This window comes from Miniopterus natalensis, chromosome 3 (assembly GCF_054644295.1).
Source record: "Miniopterus natalensis isolate mMinNat1 chromosome 3, mMinNat1.hap1, whole genome shotgun sequence".
Taxonomy (NCBI): domain Eukaryota; kingdom Metazoa; phylum Chordata; class Mammalia; order Chiroptera; family Miniopteridae; genus Miniopterus; species Miniopterus natalensis.
This window is the reverse complement of record NC_142083.1, coordinates 35,221,310-35,245,494: the sequence shown is the minus strand read 5'-3', so window position 1 is coordinate 35,245,494 and position 24,185 is coordinate 35,221,310. Positions and strand designations below refer to the sequence as shown.

General features: G+C 42.4%; 1 protein-coding gene across 1 annotated transcript in view; it reads right to left on the bottom strand.

Moving 5' to 3' along the window:
• The window catches only part of OCLN (occludin), a 38,997-nt gene extending 19,188 nt beyond the window's left edge, over positions 1 to 19,809 (bottom strand). Inside the window, exons 1-4 of the mRNA XM_087815068.1 lie at positions 19,722 to 19,809; positions 14,395 to 14,505; positions 9,031 to 9,706; positions 5,136 to 5,297 (exon numbers count right to left, since the gene is read on the bottom strand). Coding sequence (XP_087671194.1) covers positions 5,136 to 5,297; positions 9,031 to 9,706; positions 14,395 to 14,444 — 888 coding nt within the window. The 5' untranslated portion in view covers positions 14,445 to 14,505; positions 19,722 to 19,809. The remainder of the gene's footprint in view (positions 1 to 5,135; positions 5,298 to 9,030; positions 9,707 to 14,394; positions 14,506 to 19,721) is intronic.
• Positions 19,810 to 24,185: the final 4,376 nt, after the last annotated feature.

The following is a 24,185-nucleotide window of genomic DNA, read 5'->3' as shown; positions in this document are numbered from 1 at the left end:
TCAGGCCTCCTGCACACCCCGTGAGCACTGTGCCCTTCACCTGGGGCCGGGCAGATGCATGCAACCCTGCTGGGAAGGCTCCTGCCTCGGCGCAGCCTCGCACCTGACCCGAGTCACGGATGGGACACAAAGGTAGGGCCTTTTAGGACCCTTCGAAGAAAACCTTCTCTACCCCCAAACAACTTCGTATGTCACGAAGAATTAGTACAAGCAGAAAGGAGCGACGACAGTCACTCCCCATGTTTCTCCTCCCGTCTTCCCTCCCAAGTCACTCGAGGGAAAAGGAGCCAGGCTCCACCTGCACCCAACTCAGGTAGCGATCTGACAGAAGTCACCTGCCTCTAAGAACAAGAGGAGAGTCCACCTGTTGCGTATTTATGGCCTGTTAATTCCTCACCACTGCCTGGGGAGATCCAGTTATCTCCACTTTCAGATGAGGAAATCGAGCCTCTAAGATTAAATTAATTTGCTCAAGGTCACACAGAAGGCCATGGTAGAGAGGGGAAGTGAACCCTGGTCCACCTGGCTCCAAAGGCCAACTCTTTCTCACACATCCTGCCATCCCAGTCACTTAAATATGGCTTGAGGTGCCCATCTTGTCTGGGTAGTGACCAGTTCCTGTAACAAAAGGACTCATTCTCATTGCCAGGACTCCTCACCACACCCTAATGAGATTGGAGGTGAATCCATTTTGAAGACATTTATTTGCCTTTTAGACTAATGTTGTAAAAGCAGCTTTTAACACAAAATTACTATGAATAGGTGCTTCAGTCACCAGGTGCCTTTGTTCAGGTCCCAGTGTAGAAACACCACCCTCAAAAGGGAAACAGAAGGGCTTTTCCTGCTCGGTAATTATCGTGGAGAAAGAACAGACATCAGAGGGAGGAGTACCTTGATCTCAAAGTACCACCTCCAGTTTTACAACCTACGTCCATTTTCAGACCAGTAAGTCGTCCAACTTGTTTTTCCTGTTTTCTGATATTATACCCACAAGATGCTCCCCCAATGAGCCTCAAAGTTCCCTAAGACTTTTCTTCACCTTTGGCCTCCTGAAGGCAGATGTTCCCAAATGTACTAATCCCACAAATGAAGAGATCATGGACCAGGTTCGGGCCAATCTGATTCATTTACCGTTGATCAAATGGCACTGAGGATTTAGCAAACACAATGTCCCCAACAGAAGTGCACGTTGTCCGTAGGGAAATATTAACATATACCAACAAAGATGAATTCTGAAACTCCCTAGGAGTCAATGAATTGTTAAAAGAGCTCTGGGAAACGGTGAGCTGGAGAAACCTTATACTCAGTGAGTGATAACATTCAAGGCCTCCTTGCTCTAGAAACGGAAATCCTGGTGCAGACTGTATTTTAATAGCGCTCCCAAACAGGTGTGCCATAGGCACAGAATGCCTCAGTCCTGAGCCCGTGGTCAGGCCCCATCTGCGGTTTACTCCAGGACTCTGCACAATGCTGTTATTTTCTAAGTATGCCATGATATGGAAAAGGCCTATGTGGACCTTAACTCAGTGCAGCTTGGCTCTGCAGGACAGTGGTTCTCAAAGTGCGGTCCCCAAACGAGCAGCATCCATGTTACTTGGGAAACTCATTAGAAATGCAGTTTCTTCAGGGCCCATTCCAGAACTACTGAATGAGAAACTTGGGGGCAGAGGGCAGGGGTGGTTAGCAAGCTGTTTTAACCAGTCCTCCAGGTGATTCTGATGCTTGTTAAGGTTTGAGAACCACTGACCAAGGTACTTATCAACTATGGTTAACTTAACATTAATTCTATGTAATGCTGGAAATGTAGAAATTCCTGCTTCAGAGAGCCACAAAGACATCACCAGCCTCACCACATATTCCACCTGCTATGACACCTTCCATTACAACTCTCCAAACTGGCTCCCCGGGTGCCCGGACCTGCCCGCCCACCCCTTTTCACTCACAGGGGGTACTCCGTGCCAGTGGGTTCTAAAAGTCAGCAGACGGACAGGGCACTTCTGCTTTTGTTCCATTTTGACCCACCTGAGGTCACAGGTAACAATACCAATATAGTATACCAATAGTCAGCAGCCCACAGGACTGCTTTTACATTAAAGAATGCTTGTCTTGGTTGAAAATTAAAAAGGTATTCAAATTTCTTCAGATGTCTAACACTGATTACTACCACTGCCCTGTCCCAGTCACCTGCCCCATGCCTGTCTGTCTCCCCCATCCTGTGTATAAGGAGGTATTATGCAAGGCCTGCCTATACCTTTCAGGAAAAAAAAAATTCTTATAGGAACTTGTAGCAAGCTTATAAGCTTACAAGTAAGAGGAAAATTAATATAAACTGCAACCAGTATTAAATTACTTACATTTTGGGTCCTCTTACCCAAGCTCCCTTATTCAAGCTCATCACTGCAAATGCTAACAATTATTACTCTAGCTAAAATTTACTGGGTATTAATAAAAAATATGTGCTGGTCTGTACTGACTTAAGCCACTGAATAGTTAGAGAATCAGCAAATCTGCAGATGGAACTTGTATTTTCCCCATTTATACATCAGGAGCTTATTAAATAAACAAAGTGACGATCTTCATCAGAGTCCAAGGAAACCAAAAGCTACCCCAGGCTGACCATAAAGAACAATCAGGGACCCTGTCCCTTCTCTCTACCCAGCCTGCTCACCCTCACTAGGCTCCTACCCTTGTCAGGTAAATACTTGGAGCAATGCTACATAAATGTTGCATCACAATGTCAAAGGCTTAGAAACTTCTAGAAATAAAACTACCTAGATAACAAACTTAACTTTAAGCATTTCCTACTTAAAAACAGGATATTTTTTGAGTTTAGCAAAGCAAACTTGCCAAGTGAGCGAAGAATGAAACTTGGGCAGATGAGCAGAGAATGAAAGGAAAAGCAATATACCTGTGGCCCAAACCACCTCCAAGTAGCTTATTTCAAATACTGGCCTTCCTTAGACATTTCAGTTGGGGAAATGAAGGGAAAGGGAAAAGACATGAGGAATTTGCATAAAACATTAGTATGCAAAAATCATACACCTGCTATTCAACAGGTGTCTTTAAGTTTCATACGATGAAACAGTTATTACTACAGGGAAACTATTACGTACCCATCACACAACCTAGTCTGGCTATCAGTTTTTCTAGGGATTCAGTGAGGGAGCATTATAAAAATAATGCCTTTTAAAAAATTAAGTCCTTCCAGCTTCATCATCATCGTCACCTCCATAGGTTATTATGACTAGCCTTTGCCAAATTATCAAAAGCACCTAGAACTGATTAAACTTTCATGACAGTAAAATCAGAGGACAGCCCAAAGTTCACTGGGACTCTATTATTACTGGCTCTGGTCTCTTAAGTCAGGTTTTTTTTTTTTAAGGCTCTCGAAACCTTAAGTAAACAAATCCAACAGCCAGTGAAAACTGACACGCCCAGAAACTCCAGAGAAACATTTACTTCATAGTTCACAATAGACTCCTATTCCATCTGCAGTGGCCTTGCCTGGAGCTAAAGGTCAAAAGAAAACATTCCCTACCACCTTCACACTTCACAGATGGAAAAACTGAGGAGGGAAAGAACAAGCAGGCTTCCAGGGGAGGGCAGGGACGCAGAACTATCCTCTCCACATACGCGACTGCACTTCTGACTTTCCTAAGGTTGCTTTTTTTTTTTTAATCTTCACCCAAGGATATTTTTCCCATTGATTTTTAGAGAGAGTGAAAAGGGGGAGGGGGGGAGGAGAGGAAAAGAGACATAGATGGGAGAGAGACATGTCAATTGGTTGTTTCCCACGAGTGCCCCAGCTGGGGCTAGGGATCAAACCTGCGACCCAGGTATGTGCCCTTGACTGGAAATCAAACCCAAGGCCCTTGGGTGCACAGGCTGAGGCTCTAACCACTGAGCAACACCAGCCAGGGCAAGACTGCTTCATTTTTGCTCTTTAACTAACTATAAAAAAACAATACTTCAGCCCTGGCTGGGTGGCTCACTTGGTTGGAGTGTTATCCCATGCATCAACAGCAAGGTTGCAGGTTCGATCCCGGTTGGGACACATATAGGAAGAACTGATTGATGTTTCTCTCTCTCTCTTCTGCTTTCTCTAAAATTAGTAAAAATATATCCTTGGGTGAGAATCAAAAAAAAAAAACACACCAAACCCTTCATCCGTGTTTATAGAATCCTTCAAACACAAGATGTATACGATGCTACAGCTAAAGGAGACTTCAGGATGATCAATATCTTTGCCCCTGACCAGCAGTACCCACCCTTAGCCCTTTCCACTTAACTCCCACTAGCCAAAAATAAAAAATAAATAAAAAACCTACTCTGGAACCAGTGTCCAGGATTCTCAACTAACCTTCATGGAAGAAATCAATCTGCTCAAAGAAACCTATGATGGCAGTTTCTGAAGCTGCTCCCAACAGATCCTAACAGGATTTCTAAGAAACAAAGTCTTACTCCAAGTATCTCTAAAGACAGGTCAGGTTATCAATAACATGCACTGGGGGGATATTTTTGAAGAGAGGGCTTTTGAGGGCTTGCAGCAAATCACATCATATAAGAAGCCACATACCACTAGGATTAACAGTGTATAAAAAAAGGAAATTGCTCTGATTTCTCTCAGCCTCATTAAAGTATTTCATAGGTACTATAAATATTAGCACAGAATTAGACACTTTGATTCACCAGGCTGTTCTCCATGTAAAAAGTTTAAGTCTGCCATCTGCCACCACTCCAAAAACACCTTTTGGCAATCTTGACCCAAGAGAGCACCCTGGGTAATAAATAGTGTTTCCCTCCAAAAGGTAAGCAGGAAAATAAAAGGGGGCTGGGGAAGTTGTCTGAGTTTTGTAAAGGCCAAGTTCCTTCTACATGATTACTTTAGAAGCAATCTATTTTCAGTGCCTAGATCTACTTCTTGAAAATGAAAATCTGATTTTTACCTTGTAGTAAAATTATTTCTACTTATTGCACCTTCTTAAACTTCTGAGTAAAACCTGAGGCCACAACTTTTGCAAAAATATGCAATAATTCTAAGAACAAAGTTTCACAAAGCACTAACGGTCAAGTTTAGAGACAGAAACCCAGGGGTTTAATAAAAGATTGGATGCTTGATGTTTTTTAATACTCACCCACTCTTCAACATTGGGGGCCTGCTCATCATAAATTGGTTCCTTGTCCCACAAAATATTCGACTTGTCATACTGGTCCATCTTTCTTCTTGTTTTCACGGCAAAGAAAATTATTAAAGCAAAAGCCACAATAACCATGAATCCCAGTACAATGGCAATGGCCTAAAGACAGTAAAGATAGGCATAATTAGATTTTAATTGCTTACTTTATCCCAATACACCCTCTACTAGTACTTAATCCATCCTCTAAAAATACCCTACTAAATATCTGTGATTTAACTGATATAAAACTGATACAAATAGTTACATTTTAGAAATAAAATCTAGTCCATACTAGTTAAGCTAATGCTAGCAAAATACACACACACACACACACACACACGTGTGCCTTAAGTCAATCCTCAAAATACAGTTTCCTCAAAATACAGTTAATTAACGTTAGGAACTATCATCACCCCCATTTTTTAGAACTTTACAGAAAACTATTCCAAAGCTTGAGCACCAAGGGGCCATATTTTACAAAGGATCTCCCTTACCATAAATTATGCAGATATGACCTAACCAAGCTATAAATTAGAGGAAACTGACTAATGGCTCACTTAGTCTGGCACGTTTTTCTGTTTTAGGAGTCTTTCATGTACTTACTAGAAAGGGCTCTGTGACAAGGAAACCCTACCCGTGACAGTTCTCCCAGTGCCTGGTAGATGTGTTGTGGTGCACTGGCCCAGAGGCACCTGGAGCTGAGGCAGGCACCAGGACTCTGCCTGGACATCTGCTACTGGGTAACAGGAGGCGCTCTCTGCAGCTGTCTATCTAACAGTGATATCCTTTTTCAAAGAATACAGCTTTGGGGTAGTCAGAGGACTAAAAAGGATGGGGGTGTGGTAAGATAGGAGCACCGACCCTCAGCCCTATTTACCACAAATATATCTGAAAGTCAACCACAAACATTCTGAAAACCTACATTTGCAGGGAAAACATTTCAGTCTTCAAAACAGGCTGAGAATTCCTGAGTCAGTTAGTAACCCAGAAACATTTTCTTAATATAATTACGGGGTGACTCATGGTTACTGAAGGCAGGTTTTTTTTCTATCCCATCTGCACATTTGAATTGCCTGGATAGTTTTTAAAACTACTGACTTATGCTCTAAAAATAACAAAACACTTTTGAAAGAAATTAAAGGTGACCTAAGTAAATGGAAAGACATCCTATGTTCATATATTAGTAGACTTGATATAAAGATGACAATACTCCCCAAATTGATCTACAGGTTTAAGACAACCCCTCAAAATGCTACCTGGCATTTTTTTTGGCAGAAATTCACAAGCTGATCCCAAAATTCACATGAAAATACAAGGGACCCAGAATCTTGAAAAGGAACAAAGTTGGCAGAATCCCACTTCCCGATTTCTAAACATACTACAAAGCTACAGTAGTCAAGACAGTGAGGTACTAGCATAAGGATAGAAGCATAGATTAATGGAATCAAATTGAGAGTTTAGAAATAAAGCCTGACATTTATTGTTAATTCATTTTTGACTAGGGCATGAACAATTTAATGGTAAAATAGTCCTTTAAAAAAATAATACCAATACAACTGCACAAAGAATGTTAGACTCCTTCCTTATACTACGCCCAAAATAAACTCAAAATGGATCACAGCCTGGCCAGTGTGGCTCAGCAGTTGAGCACTGACCTATGATCCCGGCGACTGTGGTTCAATTCCCAGTCAGGGCACATGCCCAGGATTCAGGCTCGATCCCCAGCAGGGGGCATGCAACAGGCAGCCGATCAATGACTCAACATTGATGTTTCTGTCTCTCTCTCCTCCTCTCCCTTCCTTTCTCTGAAATCAATAAAGATATATTTAAAAAAAAAAAAAAAAAATCACAGACCTAACAGAAAGAGCTAAAGTTGAAAGTCTTAGGCCCTAGCCAGTTTGGCTCTGTGGAGTGTCAGCCCCTGGACTGAAGGGTCCTGGGTTCGATTCCGGCCAAGCGCACATACCTCGATTGCAGGCTCAATCCCTGGCCCTGGTTGTTGTGCGTGCAGGAGGCAACTAATCGATGTTTCTCTCCCCCATTGATCTCTCTCTCTCTCTCTCTCTCTCTCTCTCTCTCTCTCTCTCTCTCTCTGTCTCTCGCCCTTCCTCTCTCCCTCTCCCCCTTCCACTCTCTCTGAAAAGCAATGGAAAAAATATCCTCAGGTGAGGATTTAAAAAAAAAGTCTTCAGGAGTAAATCTTTGTGATTCTGAATTAGATAAAGTGTTCTTAGATATGACACCAAAAGCACAAGCAACAAGAGAAAAAATTTTGTGCAACAACAACATACAGAAAGGTAAATGAGAATGACAAAATGAGAGAAAATACTTGCAAATCATACATCTATAAGGTACCTGTATCTGGATATATAAAGAGTTCTTGCAACTCAACAATAAAAATACAAGTAGCCCAATTAAAAAATAGGCAGATTCTAAACAGCCGTTTCTCCAAAGAAGATATATGTACAAGGAAAACAAGCTCAACACCATTAGCTGTCAAGGAAAATTAAATCAAAACCAAAATGAGCATGGCTAGCCCGGCTGGGCGTGGCTCAGCGGTTGAGTGTCAACCTAGGATCCAGGCGATCAGGGTTCGATTCCCGGTCAGGGCACATGCCCGGGTTGCGGGCTCAATCCCCAGTCGGGGGCGTGCAGGAGGCATCAATGACTCTCTCATCATTGATGTTTCTATCTCTCTCTCTCTCTCCCTCTCCCTTCCTCTCTCTGAAATCAATAAAGATATATTTTTAAAAATGTCTACGCTAAAAAAAAAAAAACACCCAAAAAACAAAATAAGCATGGCTAGAATCAGAGAGACAAAAACAGTATTGGTAAGGATGTGCAGAAATTGGAATCCTATATATTTCTGGTAAATGTAAAGTAATGTAACCGCTTTGGAAAAGTCTGACAGTTCCTCAAAAGGTTGAGCAAAGTCACCATAAGACCCAGCAATTCCACCCCTAGGTATATACGCAACTCAAAAGAAATTAAAACACAGGTTCACCAGGCATAGCTCAGCTGTTGAGCATCGACCCAGGGTCCAGGAGATCGTGGTTCGATTCCAGGTCAGGGCACAGGTCAGGGCATATGCCCAGGTTGCAGGCTCGAACCCCCAGTTGGGGGAGCGTGCAGGAGGCAGCCGATGAATGACTCTCTCATCACTGATGTTTCTCTCTCTCTCTCTCCTTCTCCTCTCCTCTCTCTGAAATCAATAAAGATACATTTAAAAACAAAAACAAAAAAACACAGGTTCACATAAAAACTTATACATAAATGTTCAGAGCATTATTCCTAACAGCCAATGTGGAATTAGCATATATGTCCATCAACTGATGGATAAATAAAATTTGGCATATCCATATAATGGATTATTATTCAGCAATAAAAAGGAATGAAGTACTGGTACCTGCTACATCGTGGATGAACCCTAAAAACATTAGACTAAATGAAAGAAGCCAATCATAAAAGACTGCATATGTATTGTGTCATTCTGTTTATATGAAATCCAGAATAGGCAAATCTCCAGAATAGGTATGAGGAGTGACTGCTAATAGGTATGAGTTAGTAAAATGTTCTGTGGAGAATAGTGAAAATGTTCTAAGATTGAGTGTGGTGATGGTTGTACAACTCTGTAAATATACTAAAAACCAACGAACTGTACTCTAAATGGATGAATCATGTGGTATGTTAATTGTACCTCAATAATAACACCTAGCTTTTCTCTCAGATTCTGATTTAAACAGAAGTGGGGCCTTGGCATCAATATTTTTTAAAAGTTCCAAAGAGATTCTATTAAACATCCCAAGTTGAGAGCCTCTGATGCAAGGTGTGAAAAAAACAAAATTACTCATACCTCCTGGGGATCCACCACACAGTAGTGATACAAATACTGATCCACGTAGATTCCAGTAGTTGCAGGTGAATAAAACTGGTTGCAGAGGGCAATAATTTGTGAACCATACATAGATCCAGAAGCTTGGGCAGTTGGATTGACTCCCATTATATAGACAATTGTGGCAATAAACACCAGGAAGCCCAGGACAGCACTCACTATTATCACGGTCAAGTAGTATCTTCTTGTTCTAGATAGCTCAGATCTTATAACACTGGTAACAAATATCACCAATGCAGCAACGAAACAAAAGACAGCCATAGCCAGTAGGAAGCCCTTTGCCGCTCTTGGATCTGTATAGCCTGTTCCATAACCATAACCGTAGCCGTAACCATAGCCATTTCCGAAGCCTCCAAAGCCACTTCCTCCATAAGGGTAATTTATACCACCTCCTAATATGCTGCTTCCATAGCCTCTGTCCCAGCCAAGTGTGGAGGCGACACAGGCAAATATGGCGATGCACATGACGATAATGAGCATAGACAGAATCCGAATCACTCCTGGAGGAGAGGTCCATTTGTAGAAGTGAAGAATTTCATCTTCTGGGTAGAAGGAGTACGCCGTGTGAGAGAGCATCGGTCGAACGTGCATCTCTCCGCCGTACATGTCATTGCTTGGGGCATAATGGCTGGGTTTGCTGAAATGCACATGAAAATAATTTCAAGTTAGCACTTTTTGGAGGTAAGCAGAAAGAACATATAAAGTACTTGGAACAATTTAAACAAACCACTGGCAAAAACAAACAAACAAACAATTGTTAGTACTGTTGAAACTGCAATGGAGCAATTTGTGTCCCCCTACCCCAAATTAAAATGTCAACATCCTAAATCCCAATGTGATGGTATCAGGAGGTGGGGCCTTTGGGAGGTAATTAAGTCATGAGGTGGAGCCCTGGTGAATGGGAATAGTGCCCTCATGAAAGAGGCCCCAGAGAGCTCTCTCACCTTTTCTGTCATGTGAGGACTCAACTAGAAAGTTGGTGGTCTACAACTAGGAAGAGGGCCTTCACCAGGACCTGATAATGTTGACACCCTATTTTGGACTTCCAGCCTCCAGAAATGAGAAATAAATTTCTGTTGTTCATAAGCTACCCAGTCGATAGTCCTTTGTTAAATCAGCCTGAACTGACTCAGACCCACTGAACAGTAAAGATATCTGTGCATGAGAATCTCCTGGTCTGGAGGGCTTGTTGGCCTCTACCCCCAAAGTTTCTGATGCTGCTGGTCTGGGAACCATACATTGAGTTTCTATGTACAGAACAGAAGTTCTCAAATTTTGCTACATATTAGAATCACCTGGGGAATGTGTAAAATCCCCAGATGGAGCACTTCATACCAGTTAATTCATAATCCCTGGGGATGGAACCCATGAAGTTTAAAACAATGGTGTCAACCCTTTGGCCTGTGTGATTTGAGATCAATGCATTCAGACATGACACCTACAATGACCTGCCACTGAACATGTGCAATTCCTGATAGCCTCGCTCTCCTACCTAAAAAGGTACATTCATTCATTTATTCATTTGACAGCTATTTACCGGAGCTGCCAGGCTGGGGCTGTGCTCGGTACTGGGGATACAACAATGAACAGAACAGTCTCAGTCCAGGATCCTCATAGAGTTGAGTCTCTATCAGGGCAGTAAGACATTAATCCCTACTTGATCTGTAATTAGTTATGGTAAGAGTTATACAGTAAATCAAGTATGTAATGAGGGCTCATCAGGGTGATGCCTAATTGGACATTAATTCTTCTTTAAAAAAAATACCTTGCAAACTCCAGTAATTAAATCATAAACACAGCTTGTGAAAGGCACACTGATGTGTGAACACACTGAATTTAAGAACTGCATGTCTTGGGGAGGCAAAATTCAATTCGAAAACTGACCTCAGCCCCTTTTGTTTTTGTCATTACAGTATTTCCAGTCCACCAAGGCACAACATCGTAGTACTAGGTGCTTCAAAGAAATTACCTGAGTACATGAGAACAAAAAGGAACTGGAGAAACTGGAGAGAACACTGATAAGCTGGTCCTTGAGAATGTCAAGTGTGAAAGCTCCATAACCCATTCTACCGGAATATCTGGACTGTCTCCGTTTGGAGCTGTGATGGACCGTGCAGCTCTGAACATCTTGAACACCTTGTATCCTGGCACACACAGCACTTATTCTTCTAAGGTATGTACCCAGGAGTAGAATTTCTGGGTCAAATTTTTTTTTTTTTTTTTTTTAGTTTCAGCTCCACTAGACAATGTCAAACTGTTTGCCAAAATGATTCTATCAACTTACACTCCCATTAACAGTGTAATGTTCACAGAAGTATTGCTTATAACCCAAAACAGGAAACAGTCCAAATGGGTGCAATATTGCAATTTGTAAGAAATATATATTTGGTCATTCACTCAGGTGACCAAATATATTTTTCTCATATATATCTGGTCTTCTATAATTCCTGACTCATAGCTCTAGGGACCTCTTAGGTCGGGTGAAAGGGTGTCTTTTGTTATGTTAATGAGGTGGTTTGTAAAAGCACTAAGGGGGAGGGTTGGAACTTTCAGTCACCACCCCTACCCTGCAGGCTCCATCCAACCACACAAACTACCTTCAGGGAAGGGAGAGGGGTTAGAGTTTCAATCAACTGCCAAAAAGACCAATTATTTAATCAATCATGACTAAGTAACAAAGACTACATAAAAACCCAACAGAACCAGGTTCAGGGAGCTTCGGGGTTGGTGAACACGTGGAAATTAAGGGAGAGTGGTGCACCTGGAGAGGGCATGGAAGCTCTGAGCCCTTCCCACATACCTTGCCCTATGGCTCTTTCATTTGGCTGTTGCTGAGTTATGTCCTTCACAATAAATCAGTGATCTAGTGCGTAACATGTTTCTCTGAGTCCTGTGAACCATTCTAGCAAATTAATTGTACCCAAGGAGAGAGTTGTGGGAACCTCTGATTTACAGCTAGTCAGTCAGAAGTGCAGGTTACAACCCGGCATTCTGAATTGGAAGGGGAGGTTGGAAACTCCAATCTGTAGACAGCTGGTCAGAAGCACGAAAGTCTAAGCTTGTGGCTAGTATCTGAAGTGTGTATATTTGGGGGTGGGGGCAGTCTTGTAGGACTGAATCATTAACCTGTGGAATCTAATGCTATCTCTGGGTAGACAGTGTCAGAATTGAGTTGAATTCTTGAACACCCTGTTGGTATCTGAAAATTGTTTTAGTGGGGTGGAGAGAAGAGGTCTGTAGGACTGAACCCTTAACTTGTGGAATAGAATTCTATCTCCAGGTAGCTAGTGTCAGAATTGAGGGCACCCTGCTGGTGCCCTGAGAATTGTTTGTTGGTATGTGGAGAACCCCACACACTGGAACTGGGTCCAGGGGTCCAATTTAATGGATAACTGTGATATATCCATATGATGGAGCTACAGAGCTGTGCTAATATGGCAGCCACCAGCTACACGGATTTACTGACCACCTGAAGTGTGGCCAGTCCAAACCGAGTTGTGCTTTTAAGTGTAAAAGACACAGTGATCACAGTATGAAAAAAAAAGAAGACCAGCAAGAAAGAACCCTAATATTAACTGTGTACTCTGGCTGATAATGATGTGTCAATGTAGGTTCATCAGTTATAACAAATATACCACTCTGGTGGGGGATATGAAAATGGGTGAGGCTGTGCATGTGTGGTGGCAGGAGGAATATGGGAAATCTCTGTACCTTCCCCTCAATTTTGCTATGAATGTAAATCTCTAAAATATAAAGGCTTAAAAAAAAAAAACCAGAATGTAAACTATCCCATAAATCAGTCTTTATATCAATCATGTGTTGAAATGATATTTTAGATATATTGTTAAGTGAAATATATTATTAAAATTAATTTCTTTTATTTTCAGTATGTTATAAGAAAACATAAAATTACATATATGACTCACATTATATTTCTATAGCACTGCCCTGAAGCAAAAAAAAAAAAATTTTAAAAACAAGTAAAACTAAATTGTACTCTTTAGGATGCATGACCATTTGTCAGAACAGGACTTTAAGGTGCTATTTCTTGACCTAGGTGATGATTCTGCCTTGTCTTTATTCATCATCTCATACCTGTGCCCTTTTCTATTTGATATTATGTTTCACCATCATTTACAAACGCAACATAAAATAAACATCAGGCTAATGGAACACTACTCAATAACTATATTCTCTAACATTTTAACAACCACATTGTCATAAACAGCTGTGTCCATACCAAATTCAAGAATTGCTCAGGACGCTATGTAATATGAACACAACCCCAACTACAGTTATCAAAGAGTTAAAGCTACAAACTTCATACTGAAAGGAGGCAATCCCTAGCAATGCTTGGTAACAAATTTAAATGAAAGAATTCACTGTTAAATCCCCAAATAACTAGGGATGCCAAGAACCCTCAACTTTGCTTATTTTATATAATGGCAGGAATCACTCTTAAAATTAACAATGTAGAATACAGGATGCTAAGTGAAAGAAGTCAATCACAAAAGACCACATGTTGTATGATTCCATTTATATGAAATGTCCAGAATGGACAAACCTAGAAAAGAAAGTAGACTGGTGGTTGCTGAGTACAGGGGGGAAGTAGGGAGTGACTGCTAATGGGTAGGGGTTTCTTTGGGGAGGGGGTTATAAAAATGTTCTAAAATTGTGGTGATGCTTCCATAATTCTGTGAATATATAAAATCACTGGGCCGGGCCAGTATGGCTCAGTGGTTGGGCATCAACCTATGAACCAGGGGGTCACCAGTTCAATTCCTGGTCAGAGCACATGCCTGGGCTGCGGGCACGATCCCCAGTAAGGGGTATGCAGAAAGCAGCCGATCAATGTTTCTCTCTCATCGATGTTTCTAGCTCTCTATCCCTCTCCCTTCCCCTCTCTCTAAAAATCAATAAAAACTTTTTTTTTTTTATATCAATGAACTGTCCATTCTAAATGAGTGAATTGTATGGCATGTGAATTATATCTCAATAAAAATGTTATTTAAAAATTGGTGCTATGTTGCCAATGGTCATTTAAACAAAGCACTAATATGGAAGCTTCATACCAATTGTGAAAAACCAAAGGAATAAATATACACACAAATATAAGACTAGACTATATTGAAGCAAACAGAAATAGCCTCTGCAGAGATAAACTCATCCTGGAAGTATGGGTAAGAAGGGAGCTCATTTTTCACTTAATACACATATTTCATTTTTTAAAAGCAAACAAACAACAGATGACAGTTTCAACAAGAAACACGTATTTTTTACATATGATACTTTTTAAAAAAGGAAACTAAAGAATTATTTACTTACAATTCATCAGGTCTATATGGAGGTGGACTTTCAAAAGGCCTCGATGACATGGTCAATGGTCACCTGATCTTCAAGATGAGCAATGTCCTGTAGCTCCCAAGATAAGCCAATCTAAGCAACATAAGTAGGGTAATGGCATTACTACTGAGCTCAGAGTTTCCTTGCATCACTAAGAAAACTAATGATACCAATCTCAAGTAACTGCTCACACCATGTTTATTTCTCTTGTCCTTCCCATTGCTATTTTTATACACTGGACCATTAATTCCTTGAGCACAGGAAATCAATGAGCATAAGAATCATTCAACCTGGAAGTCCTCAAAGCACCAAGCACCATGCTCTGTATATCAGTGGCATACAAATATTGTTTAAACTTGAAATCCCACACTGTAGTAATAAACAACTCACAAAGTTTGGTAAAAATGGTATTTATTTTTTAAAACAGTCCCTTCAAAGAACAAGAAAGATGGGTATAAGGAAAAAAATTTTTTTAACACATTGTTTCATATTACTTTGGAAAGTTGATATAAAATGAGGCCCTGGCTTGTGTGGCTCAATTGGTTGGGTGTCATCCCATGCACCAAAAGGTTCCAGGTTTGATTCCCAATCAAGGCACATGCCTAGGTTTCAGGCTCAATCCCCAGTAGGGGGGGTGCAGGAGGCAGCTGATCTATACTTAGCTCTCTCACATAGATCTCTCCCTTTCCCTTCCTCTCTCTAAAAACCAATAAAAAATGTTTTTTAAAAATGAGAATGCACATGAAAATGCCTATCTAGCAGAGTCTAACATACTGGGCCCTCAAAGTTAACTAGAGCATACTCTGGTTTAAAAGTATGTTTTTCTCATTACAAATGATTACAAGATGCATCTATGAATGGTGGGACTGTGGGCTTTTTCCCTTCTGCCTTTCTAAGTCTTCAAAACTGGATATAATTTATACAAATTATGAGGGGAAATCACTAAACACACATTGTATTAAAGAGTCCTCTTCTCTAAGGGGAAAAGCAGAATGATTTCTAAAATTCCTCCATTTGTTCCAATTTCATTCAATCAACAAGTATTTATTAAGTGCCTCCACTATATCACAGGAGCCTGTGGAAATTAAGTATGAGACACAATTCTCCGGAAGGTCACATGTGTCAGAAAGAAAACAGCTACTACAATGGGCATTATTTAGGACTGAACTTTGTGATAAATTGCAGGATGGGGATGACCCTTCAGTGTGCAGGCCGACTCTCTAACCACTGAGACACACCGACTGGGGCATAACTGTCCATTTTTAAAAGTGCATTTCCTTGGTGAGAATTTCAACGAAAGCTAACATAGTATTCCAAACTCAAGCACTTTTCACAGAGATAGTGCCTGGATCTAGGAATGGCACGATTATTAAAAAGAAGAAAACTTCAGAGACACAGAAGCATGGAAGAGACTGAGGGATCTCAGAGGGAAGGCAGGGGTAAGGGAGTGGGGGGTGGGAGACTAATCAAAGAACTTTTATATGCATAAATGCATAACCCATGGACACAGACAACTGTATGGGGAAGGCCTGGGGGTGGGGCGGGTGCAGGGTGGAAGGAATCGATGAGGGGAAAAGGGGGACATCTATAATACTTTCAACAATAAAGATAAATTTTAAAAAATAAAAAGAAGAAAACCTCTACATAACCTTAAAATTTGTGCATCATCTTCCAACTAAGTGCCTCTCTAGGAGGGTGACTAAGATTATTAAAGAACTAGAAAAATCATGTCTTAACACAAATGATTGGAAAAACAGGAAACGTTTGGCCTGGAGAACTCAACATTAGAAGGGCCACTATGGTAACCTTCAAATATCTGAAGACCTGTCTTTGTAGTCCCAGAAATAGTTCCTCAGAAAAAAAACAACACAGCCGGTTTTGCTCAGTGGTTAGAGCTTGGACTGAAGGGTCCCAGGTTCAATTCTGGTCAAGGGCACGTACCTCAGCTGCAGGCTCAATCCTGGGCCCTATGTCCGGGGTGCATGCGGGAGGCAACCAATCGATGCGTCTCTTTCACATCTATGTTTCTCGCCCTCTCCCTCCCCCCCACCCTCCACTCTCTTTCTGAAAAGCAATGGAAAAAATATCCTTAGGTGAGAATAAAAAATTAAAAAAAAAAAAAAATACTCCAGGGTCAGATTTCCTCTCAATGTTAGAAGAATCTCCCTCACCCGACCCCACACACACTCCAAAAAATAACAACTAACAATGTGATCTGATGCCAATTATGAAAAATAAGTTGTTTCATCTTTTGGGGGGACTGGACAGGAGAACTTAAAAGGTCTCTTTCAAGGCCATCTGTGACTGTGCTTTAAGGCCACAGCCAAAAGAGAAAGAGAGCCAAGACACAACAGACTGTTGTCCAATGCCCAGCCCTGCACGTCATAACAGTGAAAGGGACCTAAGTCAAACAGCTGAGTAAGAGTCGGGCAAAAGAGCAGCAGCAAACACTTGAGTATGTTAAGCTGAAAGTCAGCTAATGTTAACATATAACAAAAATTCTCTTGAAAATGTTTACTGGTCAAAAGATGACAATAAAAAAACAAGCTAAGATGAAATAGAAAAGTCTAAAAAATACTATGCCCCCAAATTGCTTGTTAAAGTAAACTGTCAAAAAGTAAAAAATAAACTTTATTATATTTAAGGGCAGTCTGTTCCTTTTCAATCACATATAGCAATAGTTAATTTGCCTTTAAGAAGTTTTTTTTAAGTTGTGTCTGATTTTAAATGATTCTATTTAGGGTACAGGCACATCATTAGTAAACTGCCTAATTTTTGAAATTAGGCAGATTTTGATATAGACAAGTTCTGTGTCAGAAACTACATTTTAAATAAGCTCTCCAGATAACTGTTAAGCACATCATATATTTTGAGAATCACTGCCTAGAATAAAAGCGTCAATCCAAGGAGCCTCTTGTGAGTTTCCCGTTTAGAACACTCAGATCTTTAAATGGCAGGGGCCTGTGGCTCAGTTCTCAGCTCAAATGTCACCTCCTCAGAGATGCCCTCCCAGTCACTCACGCCATTCACTAAACCTGTTTTATTTTCATAGCAAATTTTCCTAACTAAATTATTAGTTTTTCTTTTCTTTCTTATTTTTTTCTGCCACTATCTCCACCCCAACTGGAAAACCACCTTCACAAGATGCCTGTTTTGACCATCAGTGTTATTCCTGATCCCCGGTATGAAGTGATGATCTACCAATATCTGATTTATAAAAACCAATAGCCCATATTACAGCTGGAGTTTCAATCCAGCCGTGGCAGTCTTGAAGTTCTTCACTCATAACACCCAGTAAATACAATCCTTTAAGTTCAACAAACATAAATAAGAGCTTTACAGTCCGAGGGGAAAAAGAGAGAAAAGGGTGAAATACACAACCATGTGGGCATCACCTGGGAGCTCCTTAGAAATGCAGAATTCCAGGCCTCACCTCTGACCTATGAATCAGAATCTGTATTTTAATAAGATCCCCAGGTGAGTCATACCACATTCAAGACTGAGAAGGTAACTAAGTTTAAAGGTGACTACTCACCTTTAAAATGGAGTTCTAACAAGGTCTACCTTTTAGAGTAGTTGATAAAATGATATAACGTACAAAGGCTTTTAGAACAGGGCCTCGAAATCAGGAGGCACTGACCATCATTCACCTAAATAGCCTGCAAGTTGTGTCAATCTCACTATCCCCCTCTCCATCACCTAACAAAGGAGACGCCTGATAACTAAACAAATGCAAAACAACAAAAAAAGTTTTGCTTTGTCTGAGGAGAGATCTATTACTGTGGCTCCATCATTTAAAATTTCTATTTAAAAAAACATCTGAAATTTAAAAGAAAGATCCTTATGTACAATGCAAAAGAAACATTGTGACGGCTGGGAATGAGTAGTTTGAGAAATCTACCTCCGTCTAAAAAGAACTAGTTTCAATCACAGCAAGAATCGCCAGCAGCGCCTTAAAGGCAAGGGCGTCTCTTTTCCAGGGAACCCAATAATACACCTGTTGTGTGGGAGGGCCACGCACCAGCCTGGAAGGCGGCCTCCTCCCCGCCCAGGGCCACTTCCCGGCGGGCACTTTGCCCGGCTCGCCCCGGGGCCGGCCTGAGGATGGACGCCGCGGCTTCTGTCCCCGCTCGGCCGCTTCGCCCAGGGCACGAGGGGCTCGGGGCTGCTCCTCCAGCCCCAAGGCGCAGAGGCCATTTTGGCCCCTGCACCCACCCCCTCCCCGCGCACTTCCCCCGACAAAGGCAACATGTCTGCTGGACTTGCAGGTCTCAAGACCCGGCGGCCCGGCGGGGGCACGTCCGCGACCCGCGCGTCCCCGCGCGCCCAGGAGCAGCCCCGGCTAGGCGCGCTGGCCGAGCGCGGACCGCCCGAGGGCTCGGTCACGGCTGAGATCCGAGCGTGAGCACATTCCCTCGAAGTGCTGCCTCCCTCGAAATTCAACCTCCGTCCCCCCGGCTGGAGTCCACGAGGGCTCATCCCACTCCCACCAGGCGGACTCAAAATTCAGAACCGTCGGTCGGCGCCCCCCGTCACTCCGGGAATACAGTATTTCACAGGTTCAACCCGGCCACCCTCTCTCCCCGGGACACCCAAAGGGGTGGGGTGGGCGCGGGAATGAAGAAGTCCCCGGGGATCTAAGCACCCCCCTCGCTCCCGCCCCGGGGCTCAGCACCTCCGAGGAGCCGGGCGCCGCGCCCCTCTCCCTGAGGACTCCCCAGAACTGCAGCCCAAAGAGCAGAGAGCAGGGCGCGGGGTTCTCACTGTTCGCGACCCGCCCGCCTTCCAAAACCGAAAAGTTGCCCGCGCCGCCCGGGCACAAGTGCAGGAAAGCGCCTCCGCCGAGGAGCTGGTCGGCGCCTCCAAGTGGCCCAGGCTCCGGGACGCAGCCTCCAAGTCAGCCTCGCGCGGCTCGCTCCGCCGACCAGCCCAGCGGCGAAACCGCCACCGAAACCAGTCCCCCGCGCCTTCCCCCGCGCCTCCCCTACCACACCCAGGCACCGGGGTCCCCCCACGGGGATTCTGGGGTGCAGTGCGCCCCCGGCGCCGCGCCCACCCCTCACCTGCTCACTGCAGCCCGGCCCGACCCACCGGGGACGGAGGGAGCCGAGGAGCGCGCTCACCTGGCGGGCGCACCTACCGCTGTGCGGACCGCCAGCTCCCGGAGCCGGCCGGGATAAGGGACTCAGCCCTCCTCCTCTCCCCCCTCCCCGCCCCGGTCCCCCCACCGGGGCAGCTGCCCCGGAGCATGCGCGCCAACTCCCGGCCGGGTTGCGGGAGGCCCGCGGCCCCGCCCGGGCGAGCCCCACCTGCTGCACTCCGCACGGATCCCAGGCGCTCCTGCCAGCTCTACCCGCAGTCCCCGCGACTCCGCCAGAGGCCGAGAAAGGCGGGCCGGAGGTGTGGCGCGGCAGCCTCCTCCCGGGTGACCCATTCACCTGAAACTCGGGTGGGAGGGGGAAGGGGAGGCGGAGGAGGAGGCGGGAGGGCCGGCCGGCTCTGCGCACCCTCGCCGACGCGGCGTTAAAGGAAAAGCTCCGCGTTCCAGGCGGAGGGACGGGGACCGGCGCCGAGGGAGGGCTCGGGCTCCCGGGGACTCGGGGGCGCGATGTCCGGGGACCGCCCCGGGGCGCGCTCGGAGCTTCGCGGGCGGCCGTTCGAACAGCGGAGCGAGGTCTTCAGGGGGCTGTTTCCCTCCTGCGGAGGGAGGGGCCGAGGCTGCTCGGCGCTGTGGCTGGAAAACCACGTCTTCACAAAGCACTTTCCTGCTCCAAAAATTTGGTTATAGTTTTGTGGGAAGGAAGCATCGAGATGTGGGAGATTTTCAAAAGTCTGCGTAAATTTAGGAACTGTTTCTGAATCTCTGGATCCAGAAAAAAGACCATTGCTCAGAATGGTTAAATGAAGGTGATGCGCCGTAGATACTGGTGTCGGTAAATCTGCCATCAAAGTTAAGCACACACCATGGTATATACATGATGACCACTTCGGGGTCCGTTGCGCCCTCCCCAAATTTAACTATGGTATGATGGAGAATCTCTCTTGTGGGGGAGGGGCGATTAAAACAATTTAATATTCTCTTTGGCTTAAAAACAACCACCCTAGTTTTGTTTGCTTTGTTCTCGTTCTTGATCTGGAGGCTGTTTCCAAAGGAGTGTTCACTTAGGAAAATTCGTAGTCTACACTTCAGGATATATACACTTTTATATATGTGTGTTGTATTTAAATACTTTTTTAAAATTAGTACTCAAGAATGTGGCAATTTTAGTTCTTGCTATTGAACTATCAGCATTGAAGGCTAGGATTTAGGTTCCTTAAGTCCCGCTTCATTTTGTGTTCCCATCTGGAATGTCACCATTGCTAATAAACTTCTTTCCAATCCCACCCACTTCTCTGCCTTTAATTAAGTGGTTAGAGATGTGACTCTCCCATAAAATAGATCTTAAGCCATAATTCAATACTTAAGGAAGTAAAAGCATTATATGAATATAAGGTATTTAAAGTGATGACAGCCTTAATGGGTAATTAATCTGATTGGTGTTGTTTTCATGGAAGTCATTGCTACAATTATTTTAATATGACTGTAGTTTTTGAAGGATGCAGTTTAAATTGGTGGTGTTAACACTGGGGAAGTCAGGTTAATCCTCTTAATGTTCCCTGTCAGATTACTGAAATCTCCAAACATTCCACTTGGTTTATAATTAAACAAGGGAACATTTCCTAATACTCTCAGATTTATGTCTATTAATAACACATGTCTCTTATAGTGTACTTCTACATGTTCTGAAAAGAACTTAGAGTGTTTTCCCTACTTATTAAAATTGAAGTGTTTCTCATACCATAAAATTCACCCTTAATTTTAAAGTATACATACAATTTAGTGGTTTTTAGTATATTCACAAGGATATACAACTATTACTACTATCTAAGTCCAGAATATTTTCATCACCCTAAAAAGAAACCCTGTGTCCATTAGTGCTCACTCCCCAATTCTCCTTGCCTCTGGACCCTGGCAACCACTTACCTACTTTCTGTCTGGATTGATTTGACCATTCTGGACATTTTATATGAATAAATAATACAATACGTGTGTCTAGCTTCTTTCACTGAACATCATATTTTCAAGATTCACTCATGTTACAGTACCTACCATTCCTGTTTATGGCTGAATACTATTCCATTGAATGGACACACTACATTTTGTTTAAACCTTTATCAGTTGATGGACATTTGGGCTATTTCTCCTTTTGGTTATTATAAACACTACTATGAATATTCATGTACAAGTTTTTGTGTGAACATGTTTTTAGTCCTCTTGGGTAAACTAGGTTTTATAATTAAATTTTTTATCATTTTAAGAGATTAATACATATGTTTTGTTTTTAGTTTTTTTTATTACTTTTTATTATGTTTTTTAATCCTCACCTGAGGATATTTTTTCCATTGATTTTTTTTTTCTTAGAGAGTGGAGGGGAGGGAAGAGGGAGAGAGAGAGAAACATCCATGTGACACAGACACATCGATTGGTTGCCTCGAACCCTTGCCCTGACCAGGGCCAGAGATCAAGCCTGCAACAAAAGTACTTGCCCTTGACCAGGAATACGAACCTGGGACCCTTTGGTCCATGGGCCCACGCTCTAACCACTGAGCCAAACCTGCCAGGGCTGCTGTTTTTCTATTCCCACACCAAACCTAAACCCAAAGGCATGTGTTAGAATGCAAACTTTGTTACCACATTTCATTTGCCCTCATTCATTCATTCAACAACCATTTTCTGAGTGATTGCCATGTGCACAATAGTGAACAAAACCCCAAAAGTCCTGTCTTAGTGCAGCTTACTTTCCTGCTGAATTCATGCATATGGAATATTAGAATTTATTAAGTTGAAAAGTATGAAATTAGAAATAGTTGCTCATTTTTAACGACAAAATGGTAATTTCACATGGTTCAACTTAATACTAAGCTAAATTTCTATTGGAATGTATGCCATTTTTATTCCATCCAGATTAATTTTCCAAATGATGTTCACAAAACTGAAAAATCTAAAAACGGTGTTCTTTTAACTATTGCCTAATAGTGTGCATATTAGGTACTAGTTGAAAATGTTCGGAAAGAAAATCCAGCCTCAAAACCTAAATACATCTTTCTTCAGTAGCAAAACAAAATTTGTTGGATGCTAAGTGATGCCATGCTTAATGCAATCGTGTTACATGATCACATTTTAGCAAAATTTTAATTATTTGTAATCAAATATTCCTTCTTGGAAACTCAGTAGAATTATGGACTATGATCCACTATTGAACATTATTTGATGAAAATCCACATGACTCAGAGGAAATATTCTCAGAGGTAGTATGATTAGAAATTTATTTTCCCTGCAGTCAAGTGCATGGTAAAATAGAAAACCATTTTTGTTTGTTTGTTTGTTTTATATGTAAAGGAGAAAGTTCAGAGCTCAGAATATGGTGTCAGAAATTTGAATTAAAATATCCTGTTGCCACTTATTAGCTGGATGGGATTAATCTTTAAGGGAAGTTGAAGTCCATAGTCTCATTTTTCTCTACTGTCAATTTGGGATGACAATAAATAGTACTCTCTTCATAAGATTGTTGAGAAGCACAGGGACCATTCACTAAGGTAAACCATGTGGTGGGCCACACAAGCCTCAATAAACTTACCAAATCATTGCTATATTCCATCTGCCTGAAACAGTTCCTGTCAGTTATTCCATAAATACTTGTTGAATGAGCATATTAGTATAATTCTGATTCTCGCATCCAACATGTCTGTGGAGTCTTGTCCATTTCTCTGATAGTCTACTGCCATTGTGAAAGGAGCACATTCCTATCTAGCATTTTGAGGCTTACATCTCTAGTACTAGGTCTTAGAGGAGGAAAGAAAGGGGATTAGAATATTTTCATTCTGCCTCACCTGCTTAATGACTGAATCCAAGGATTGGTATTTGTTAAGGACAATTCATTATGGGGTTGCTGAGGGCCTGGGGGGAAGGCACTGTATTCTCTCCACCCGATTACAAGGTGGGAAATACCTAGTCCACACAGGGCAGTTTCCTTGGACAGATTTATGAAGGAGTCTATGGGGAAGTCACTAGGAAGGCAATTTCTGAGAGGATGATGATGTATGGTGAGTAAAACTCTATCTCCTCAGTCCCTAAGTATTAAGCAAGATCCTCAAGGAGGTGCCAAGGTTAAACAGAGTCAATTCCTAAACAAGCAGAACAAGAGTTATAGCAATCACCATCATTTACTCAGGGTAACCATATGCCAGGCACTGTACTAGTGCCTTATGGACTTTTGTTTGTTTTTTGTTTGTTTTCTCAACAATTTTATGATGTAATATTATTTTCCCCATTTCTGGAAAACTAAAACTCAGAAAGGTTTGATCATTTGCTCAAGGTAATATATTAAGTTGTAGTGTTCAGATTCAAACACAGGTTATCTAATTCCAGAATTAATGTTCTTAACAGTTTTACTGCTTTTTTGTCTCTTAAAAAAAATACCCAAACACCTTTAAACTACCCATAAAAATATTTCAGAATGCAGCCATAGAAAAAAATAATCCCCCTGGCCGGTGTGGCTTGGTTAAGTGTCATCCCATGCACCAAAAGGTAGCTGGTTTGATTCTGTGTCAGAGCACATGCCTGGGTTGCCGGCTCAGTCCCCAGTAGGGGGTGAGCAGGAGGCAGCCGTTTGATGTTTCTCTCTCCCTCTCCCTTCTTCTCTCTCTAAAACTCAATTTTAAAATTTTTAATT